Source organism: Abramis brama (assembly GCF_963993115.1).
Source record: "Abramis brama genome assembly, chromosome: 14".
NCBI classification, from domain to species: Eukaryota; Metazoa; Chordata; class Actinopteri; order Cypriniformes; family Leuciscidae; genus Abramis; species Abramis brama.
The window spans coordinates 1,989,478-1,999,477 of NC_139976.1; the positions used below are offsets into that span (position 1 = coordinate 1,989,478).

Genomic DNA, 10,000 nt, shown 5'->3' on the forward strand with positions numbered 1-10,000 from the left:
GAGTGAAGGTTGAACCTGCTCGAGAATAAACGCTGCGTTTACATGCAACCAAATAATCCGTTAGTAATCAGATCGACGGCTCAATCGGACTGAAAATCCTTTGTGTAAAAACCTTAATCGATCCGATTGAGCTCGATCCCCATGAGATTTTGATTGGATTGAAAGGGGTGGTTTATTCCTTTTCAAATCCGATCGAGAAAACATGTAAACGCTTGATCGGATTGAAAACCGAAACTGATAAGATTGTGATGTGATAAGATTCCAGCGACAAATAATTTGTCTGTCCACACTAGACGCGATGCGAGATGCGAAAAAATCAATCGAAAACCCACAGCCAATCAGACCAGCGTGTGGGCGGAGTCAGCCAATCAGAACAGCGCATGGGCGGAGTCAGCCAATCAGAACAGCGTGTGGGCGGAGTCAGCCAATCAGAACAGCGTGTGGCGCGGAGTCAGCCAATCAGAACAGCGTGTGGGTGGAGTCAGCCAATCAGACCAGTGTGTGGGCGGAGTCAGCCAATCAGAACAGCGTGTGGCGTGGAGTCAGCCAATCAGACCAGTGAGTGGGCGGAGTCAGCCAATCAGAACAGTGTGTGGGCGGAGTCAGCCAATCAGAACAGTGTGTGGGCGGAGTCAGCCAATCAGAACAGCGTGTGGCGCGGAGTCAGCCAATCAGACCAGTGAGTGGGCGGAGTCAGCCAATCAGAACAGCGTGTGGCGCGGAGTCAGCCAATCAGACCAGTGTGTGGGCGGAGTCAGCCAATCAGAACAGCGTGTGGCGTGGAGTCAGCCAATCAGAACAGCGTGTGGGTGGAGTCAGCCAATCAGACCAGTGTGTGGGTGGAGTCAGCCAATCAGAACAGCGTGTGGCGCGGAGTCAGCCAATCAGACCAGTGAGTGGGCGGAATCAGCCAATCAGAACAGCGTGTGGCGCAGAGTCAGCCAATCAGAACAGCGTGTGGCGCGGAGTCAGCCAATCAGACCAGTGTGTGGGCGGAGTCAGCCAATCAGACCAGTGTGTGGGCGGAGTCAGCCAATCAGAACAGTGTGTGGGCGGAGTCTCGCTGCACCAGAGAGTAAACTTGACGGCAATCGCAAGAAAATGGATCAGTCGCTACATAATCAAATTCACAAATATTACACCATTTAAACATTATTAAAAACACATAGGCTGAGTTACTAAAACAATCTTTGTCAAAGAATACACTTGTTTGTTCACAGTTTGAACGTTCTTGTTTCCATTTGTTTAATTTCAAGATCTGAGGTGAATTATCCATTGTTGCTTTTACAGCTTCAAAGCTGGAGCACTAAATGATATTCAGAGTCACATTACACGCTTTTAACATTTAAATAAAGCACATAAACAGCACCTGAGATTATCATCGCCACACTTTGTGTTTGTTGTTCCAGAAAAATAGAAACCGTTTCTAAAATAGAATTGTTGCGTGTCGCCGTCGCGGCTGGATAGGACAAACACTCTGATTAACATCAAGCGTCGGGTGTAGTTAGGACACGGTGTCATATAAACAAGTGTCCCGTCATCCTATAATTCTCCTTTCCCTGTGTCGGTGAAGTGGAGCAGGACAACAGTGCTCGTTTCAGACTCCACACACGACTGGTTTTGGCCATTTTTACTGTGTGATAAATATAAGCAGCGGCACAATGGTTCATATGCTCATTGTCTCCTAATTATGACCAGAAATGGATAAATATTAAAGTCTGCTGTTATTATGTTATTATGCGCTAACAGTGGGAAACTGTATATTCGTGTAGTGTGCATGTCAAAAAATCTATTCCGATTTGAAGCTCGTGACATATAAACACACTCATCATCCCGATCACTTTATTTAGCGTTCATGTAAACTCTACGATCGGATTCATCGATCGGGATGAAGTCAGTCCGACTGAAAGCAAAGTTGTGCATGTAAACGTATCCAGTGAGAGAGAGATGAAGTAATCTGCTCTCTTTGAGGAGATGAGACTCCAAATCCTCTTCCACACAGTTTCCAACGCCTCGACTCCAAACCCTCGTTATGAAATTCCTCTTATTTGAGTCTCAACACACAAAATATCATTAGAGAGTTACATCACAACACTGGATTACATTCATCCTCCCCCTGATGCCGAACCATCGGCTCTGGCTCAGACAAAAACATCAAGATCCCGTCATTCGCTCTTCCTCACACTGTCCAGAGCCTCCACGAGGACTGAGATGTGGCCAGTGTGAGTCTGCAGTTTGATCTGTGTGACAGTAGTGTCCAAAATACTGATGATGTCATCGAAACATGGAATTAAATATTGGTATCGATCAGTAATTTGGTGTTTTTTCAGCCACTATTACCTTTTTGGATTTGGATACTTGTTTCCAGCTTCGTTTTGTTTATTATTTTAGTTTAGTTTTTGATTTATTGTGTTTTACACATGCACATTTAATGCAAATATGCAGTTTGAATTTAATTATTTATTAGCCTATTTAATTTAGATTTTGTTTTATTGTTTGGAAAACAAATGTGCCATTTGCTGTTCATTTTTATTGATTAATTGTTTATTTTTCAATTTAACTTAACTTTATTTATTTATTTTAGTTGAACTTGATTCAGTTTAGTTTAGTTTTATTATATTCTTCGCTACTTTGGTAATAAAAATGTGTTCATTTATTTATTTATATTGCTTTATTTTAGTTTATTTTAGTTTTTCGCTGCTTTTGCAATGCAAACATGCCATTTGCTCTTATTTATTATATATTATATTACTGTAAATTAGGTAAGTTTGGTTAAGTTTAGTTCTTGTTTTATTCAGTTTTCTCTGCTTTGGCAACACAAACATGCAGTTTTCTTTTCAGATCTTTGCAAGTAATCACACAGAACAGAACGGATGTCAAATAATTAATGTTAGTCAAATGCATTAAATTCAATTGCAATAAACTATGATAAAAAATTATCATATAATTTATCATAAATACTACAATTTCAATCGATGTTTGAAAATATCTATTAGAAATATTGTCCATATTCAAAAGGGGTTACGCTTTAGAAGCTGTCCGTACATTAATATTATCCAGTCATGTCATTTATCATGTATAATATAAGCATGAGCAGCAGTGACTAATGCTCTCCTTCACAAAACACTTCAATAGAAGATCTGTGACATTTCCCTCTCTTTACTACAGCCACTCATTTACAGAGCACTTGTGAGGATGAGGAGGATGATGATGAAGAGGTGTTTCAATAATTCACTAACCCACTGTAAATCTCTCTCTCTCTCTCTCTCCGTCTCCTCCATCATTCCTCTGTGTGTTGTTGACAGATGAAGTGAGATGAGTGGAAGTTCAGGCCTCCTGCTGACTCTGGATCTGCCGTTTTCAACCTATTAAATGCGGTGACATTTCTGAGCGAGTCGCGCCTCGAGCATCAGATCTGCTGTGATTGTCCTAATAATGAGCTCAACCTTTATTAGCCTTTAGAGCCGTTATGTGTTCACTCTGGTCCCGTGGCCGAGAGCTGCGCATCTAAATGGGAAATTGGTAAAGTGACCAAACACATTTTTTAGTTTTTTTTTAGTGTGTGTGTTTACAATTGAGATGAGAATGTGTTGAGTAAATGTGTGTGTCCACGTGTTAAGAGTGTGTTTCCACAGCGCTGACCTCGGGAAAGGTCGCCATCATTAAACGTTGGTCAATTGTTTAATTGGAGTTCAATTAAATCTTTAAATTTGACTTTTTTAGTGGCTTACTCAAGGTGGCATTGATCATTTGCGGTACATAAGGAAGAATATATCGCCCGAGTGCACATTTTAAATGTGTGTATCTGCTACTGTATTGTTTATGCTGTTGGGTTTAAGTAGACACGAGAGTTGATTTCAAGAGTTTTTAAAAACTTTGTGTTACATAAAATATAACTTTTTTCAATTGCACTGAGAAAATCATGGAAGGAAATTATGCAGATCTCAAATTATAGTTTTTTGGTCAGGTGAAAATGAAATGTGATGCCGTGAGTGACAGCCGCTCGTCTCTTGTGTGGAAATGTACAGCACACACACACATACACCCACACACACACACACACACACACGTCTCCTGTCCTTGTTTCCTCACTGAAGGACACAAACACACACACACAGTGGCAGTGAAAGCATTCTTGAGTGCTCCTGTGTTTTTTTGTTTTTTTTATGTTTATTTTTTATCCATGAGGTGGATTGTGAACAGATAAGGTCTCTCACTCTCTCTCTCTCTCTCTCTCTTTCTCTCTCTCTTTCTCTCTCTCTCTCTCTCTATATATATATAAGGTTTTCAAAAGCTCTGCCGCAGACTGTTAATGAAATGAGGTTGACCTCTGACCTCTGCAGCTGTAGTAAACGCTTTGACTCAGTCAGCTGTAGATTCGGCGTGTGACGGGCTCTTCTCCTCTTCCACTGTTGTCAGGCTCACGGGTGTCTTAGATATCCGTCAGCGATTCGAAATCAAACAGAGTTTCACTTTCAGACAGGCAAATTCAATCTCGTGTTGGACACACATCTCACACTCGTGCATTATACATCAGATCAGCAGATTACAATTCTGAATTATTCACATACAATTGATTCAGAGACAAATTGACCAATCACAACACACTGCTCCAGCTGACCAATCAGAGCACAGTGTGCTTTTCAGGAGGAGGGGCTTCATAGAGACAGGAACTAAACAGAGTGTTACTGACAGACTGGGAAGAGAGGAGCTGCAACAATGGAGAATATGAGGAGAATAATCAACATTCAAGCAGGAAAACCTGTTCTAGTAGAGCTAAAAACAACATAATATGGCCTCTTTAACACATGACTCGTTTGAGGATCTTAATCATGTCAGATTAGTGTCCGTGATCGTTGAGCTGGTTTAAATGAACTCAGACTGTGTGTGAGCATCATGTGCTCCCTCTGCTGGTCAAACGAAGCCAAAGTGCTGCGATTACCATGGAAACTGATGTGTGAAAGCATGAGCACGCATGAACCAGACGCCAGTCCTTCTGAGCGACTCGCCGTCCTAAAATCAGGCGTTTGATGCAGTGTTTTGACTTGGACCCGGAACCGGGACGCTCCTGTGTGTGAGTGGCCATTAAAAATACATGCAGGTGTTTTCTCAGTACGAGTGATTCAATGCTTTAGAGACAATGGCATTTCCCCTCATGGAAAATAATCTATACCTGCTCATTTAAAATGCATGAGAGGCTCACGGCGAGAGGAAGAGTAGGTTTCCTCCAGATCTGCGCACCTGTGTCTGCTCACCGTCACTTTGCTTGATTTTTAAGGGACGGTTCCTTCAAAAATGAAAAATCTGTCATTATTTACTCGCCCTCATGTGACTCAGATCCTGTATGACTTCATTTCCTCCATGCAACGCAGAACTGAGATGCAAAATCAAGCTAGTTTTACATTCAAATTGATATTTGAATCTAATACTAGTTAAATCCATTTCCAAATCCAAATCCAGTCCATTTAGAGAAACTAAAAATAATCATTAAATTATTTTATTTTAATATTTGGATAAGTTCAAAATGTTGTTTTTCTGTAAGAGTCTCTTCTGCTCACCATGGCTGCATTTATGTCATCAAAAATACAGTAAAAACAGTGAAATATTACAGTAGTCAACATTTGAAGTGGATCAAAACCTTTCATCAAAGTTATACTTGAATTTTGAACAATACCCGTTCTTAGGTGAACTTTTTTCCACTTCAAATGTTGACTACTGTAATACAATTTAAAATATCTGTTTTCTATGTGTATATATAGTAATATGTAATGTATTCCTGCTGAATTTTCAGCATTATTTTCAGCATTATGTCACATGATCCTTCAGAAATCAATCAATCAATCAATCAATCATAAAAACAGTTGTGCAGCTTCATATCTTTGTGAAAATTATGATATATTTTTAATAAATAAATGAATATTTTTTTATTTGATGAATGCAAAGAAATGCATTCTTTTTTTATTTGATGAATAGAACTTGATCGGAAGTGCAGTGTTTATTTATTTATTTATTTTTTACATTCTAAATGTCATTTTTGATCAATTTAATGTCTTTACTGAATGAAATGGTTAACGGTTACTGTCCCCAAATCTTTGAATAGTAGTTAATATTTATAAAGTTATTATTAAAATTATTTACTATTAAGTCATATGGCTTCAGATGACATTTAATGATACGTTTATGGTGTTTTATGTCAGCGTAAATATTCTTCTGAGCTTCTCTTTGTGCGCTCCAGCGAGTCGGGTTTTGAAGGAAGTGAGTGATGATGTTCATTTGGTCTGAATTGTTGCTTTAAAGATCGGTTCTGATGGTTGCTAAGAGGTTTCTTCCTGTCCTCGGTGGCGTGATGTTTACACACCATCCAATTCCTGCCCAAATCTCATCAGGATCTTTAGATTAAAATGGGTTTCTGCCAGCAGGACACACTGACTAATGAGGAAGATGCAAGTCTCACTCTCACACACAGCGTTTCAAGGAGCTTTTACAGGCAAATCAATAAAAACACGAGTAACTCTGTCTACAAATACCACAGTTAAACTATGGTTACTGTTTTTAAAAATAAAAGGGTTAATTTTACAGTGTACAAACACCTTGACCTCTTTATCTTATGGAAAAAATGCACTTGTTTAAGAAATATTCCTGGTTCAATACAAGTCAAACATAAGTTAAGCATCTAGACCAGCAGTTCCACCTCGAAATGACAATTTAGACACTTCACAGATCAAACATGCATTTGTTACGGGAAACTGAATATAAGCACATGATCCGTAGACTTGCATTGTAAAGTGTGTTATTATAAACTAGGTCTGTCAATAGATTAACATTTTTAATCGCGATTAATCACATACTTATCTTGAAATCAAGCATACATCATTTATCTTGTTTAACACATTTATTTTATGTTATTTTGACCTATATTGCGTTTATGATGCAATTTTGTGTACTTCAGTCATTTATTTGCGTTCAATTATTTTTATGCGTTACGGATTTTGAATTAATCGTTGACAGTCTTTCTATAAACCTAATTTTTCATGTGAAGTAACACACACGTCCTGTTGTCTTGTGTTTCAGGTGGTACTGGTATTCGCCCTGAGCATCGGCGCTCTTGTGATTTACTTCATCGACTCCTCTGAGTGAGTATATTTCTTATTTTATCACTGTGCATCTCATTAGATACAGTGCATACAGTAGATAAAGACACTCACCAACTTGCGAATGCAAGTAAAAATAGTCTTTTGTGAGTAAATAAAATGGCTCACTAGTTGAGGATTGTCACGTATTGTCAAGGTTGAGGATCCAAATGCAGTTTTATTGAAAAGGTAATCCACAATCGTAGTCAGAAACAGGCAAAGGTCATAAACACCGGGTAATCAGTCCAAACGATAACAGGGTCAAAGGGGCACAGGCAATAACAGAGGAAACCAAGAAAACCAGACGGAAGAGCGAAAACCAGGAGAATGCTTGGAATCGCAGTGTGACACTAAACAAGACTTCGCAGGGAATGACTGAAAGAACCAGGCTTATATAGGGCGAGCAAACATGAAGATGAGACACAGGTGAACACAATGAGTGCAGGCAGAGAATTATGGGAGATGTAGTTTGTGAGGGAATGACAGTAGTGCCCTCTGGTGGCTCTCAAGGGCACTCCAGCCGGTGACCCTTACAAGTATAACTCATGGTTTAAATCAAATCGTAAAGGCCAGTTCATGCCAAGCACGGATATTTGTTGTGAACATAATTGCTTTATCAGTGACTTTTATGAGTAAATATGGTTTTCCTTCAACTTGATGAATGTTCTTGGAGTGAATGGACCTCATTGACAGCGATTTGTTTTGCGTTTGGTGTGAATAAACCTTTATAAGAAAAATGATAATCTGACACTCACTGATGTGGTACTATTTATGTATAGTATGATGCTGATCATTCAACTCAAGACGTATAACCCGTCTAAACTCCAGAAAACTTGACTTTTACCAGCAGAAGTTCATCTAGGATGCCTCAAAGACAGTTTTTCTTTCTCCAAACCTCATGTGTGGAAGGTTTCTCCATTAAACCAACAAAAACTAAAGTATGAGGAACAAAATCATGAATTTCACTCAGAGCTCTTCACTACAGTCCGCCAAAATAAAAGTTTGGTTTAACTTGGAGAAATTATGCCAGTATAGTTGTACAGTAGACTGTACCAAGGTTATTATAGTTTTGCATTTTTAAATTCGTTTTTATTTTAATATCATTTTCAAATTTCCTATAAATTTCAGTTTAGTTTTAGTTAGTTTCATTAATGGTTTTGTTAGTTTTAGTTTAGTTTTTATTTTGTGAACACATTTCTACAGTATTTAGTTTTTATATATTTAGTTTCAGTTTTAGTAATTATAGTTTAGCAGAGTTAACAGAACATTTCCAGTAATTTAATTTCAGCAAAGTTTAATGTTTGCAGTTTACATTTAACTCTTGTGAAAACCTCTCAATAATAAAAATTTAATAATTGTTTGAGGATGAACAAAGAACCAAACAAATGCAACTAAAAAGTAAAAATTATATAATAATATTAAAAATGAAATCTTGTTAAACGTGGTGTATAAGAAAAAGAAAAAGATATGCGTATGATTATTATGATTATTCTTTAAGGTTATTTCAATTATTAATCCTTTCAAACATTATTCTTGTATTGATCCATTTATGCTTTCTGTCTATTGCATCGTTTAAAATCATATAATCATAGTTATACATATTCAAATGTTCTCTTCAGACCAGACATTTAGTATACTTCTACTCTGACAAATATACGTCTATTTCTGGGCTATAGACATGCTATTTGTTATTTCCGTTTTCTGCTCAGTGTGGTATCTTGTCTAATATGTGTGGTATAGGCCTATCTTGTTTAGGCTAGTTTCACATGAGATGGTTATCTATACCTGGAATTAAAGGTGGGGTAGGCCTATATGTGATTATCTTTTTTGTCCATTTTTTCAAAATCACTTGAAATCCTATTCCTAACCCACTTACAGCCACTGAGTTAGAAGCACTGAAATGAAAATTAAGCAATTTAATCATCTGTGGAACGGGCAGGACTCGAAAAACTCCAGCCAATCATTTCCAAGACCACCTAGAATCATTGGACAGTAAGTTCGTCAATCAAACGGTCGTACCATACCCCCCTCCCCCATCCCCCTCGCGTGCGTGACCGCGAGAGACAGAGAGAGTAATGGGTGGAGTCAGGGCCAGCGTTGGAGGAAAGAAGGTAGAACCATTTGAGTTATGTATTTTCAAAATCTGCCGGCCGTTTTGCAAATCCCATACCCTACCTTTAAGATACAGCTGTATTTGCATGAGGTGGAAATACTTATTTGGGCCTTTCTGCTTCTTAGGGCTGGTTCACACAGAAAGCGGTTTTGCTTTGAAAAACGGAAGACGCGGGCACAGTGGGGAAAAAGCGCAAGGTCTCGATACGTGTCTTTTAAAAGTTGAACTTATTTTAACTTGAGTGCCACGTTTTTAGAGCGTCGTGTCATGCACGTGATGCTGCAGAAGACGCGAGACTCAAGCGCAACGGTCATACATTGAAAAATAAAATAGCACAGTGGAAAAAAGTGATTTTCCTATAGGCTTATTTAGGAGAGCTTATTAATTACGAAAACGATTATTTATTTCTGCGAATTATTATTTTGTTACAGTTAGTTTTTCAGTAACTGTTGTTAGTTTTGTTTAGTTTTAGTTTTTCATTAATGTTGAAATTTCTATTTTATTTCAGTTTACGAAAATGTTTTTTGACCAATAGTTTTAGTCTTAGTTTCAGTTTTCGTTTACGAAAATAACCTTGGACTGTACTGCTCAAAGTCATAATAATAATGCAATTTATTTAAAAAAATTAGGAATATCACACTATTTAAATGTGCATTCATTTGATTACCACAGTTTTTTGATAATAAAGTAATAATAATGGATAACAAATTGGTATTAAATAAAAAAAACATAGAATCCAGAAATACATGATTAAAAA

At 37.9% G+C, this 10,000-nt stretch overlaps 1 protein-coding gene across 11 annotated transcripts in view; it reads left to right on the forward strand.

Annotated features, from left to right (window-relative positions):
• Positions 1 to 10,000, forward strand: part of kcnma1b (potassium large conductance calcium-activated channel, subfamily M, alpha member 1b) — a 110,009-nt gene that overhangs the window by 39,185 nt on the left and 60,824 nt on the right. For all 11 annotated transcript variants that reach the window (XM_084135043.1, XM_084135049.1, XM_084135050.1 and 8 more), the window contains exon 3: positions 7,072 to 7,133. In XM_084135043.1, coding sequence (XP_083991169.1) covers positions 7,072 to 7,133 — 62 coding nt within the window. The remainder of the gene's footprint in view (positions 1 to 7,071; positions 7,134 to 10,000) is intronic.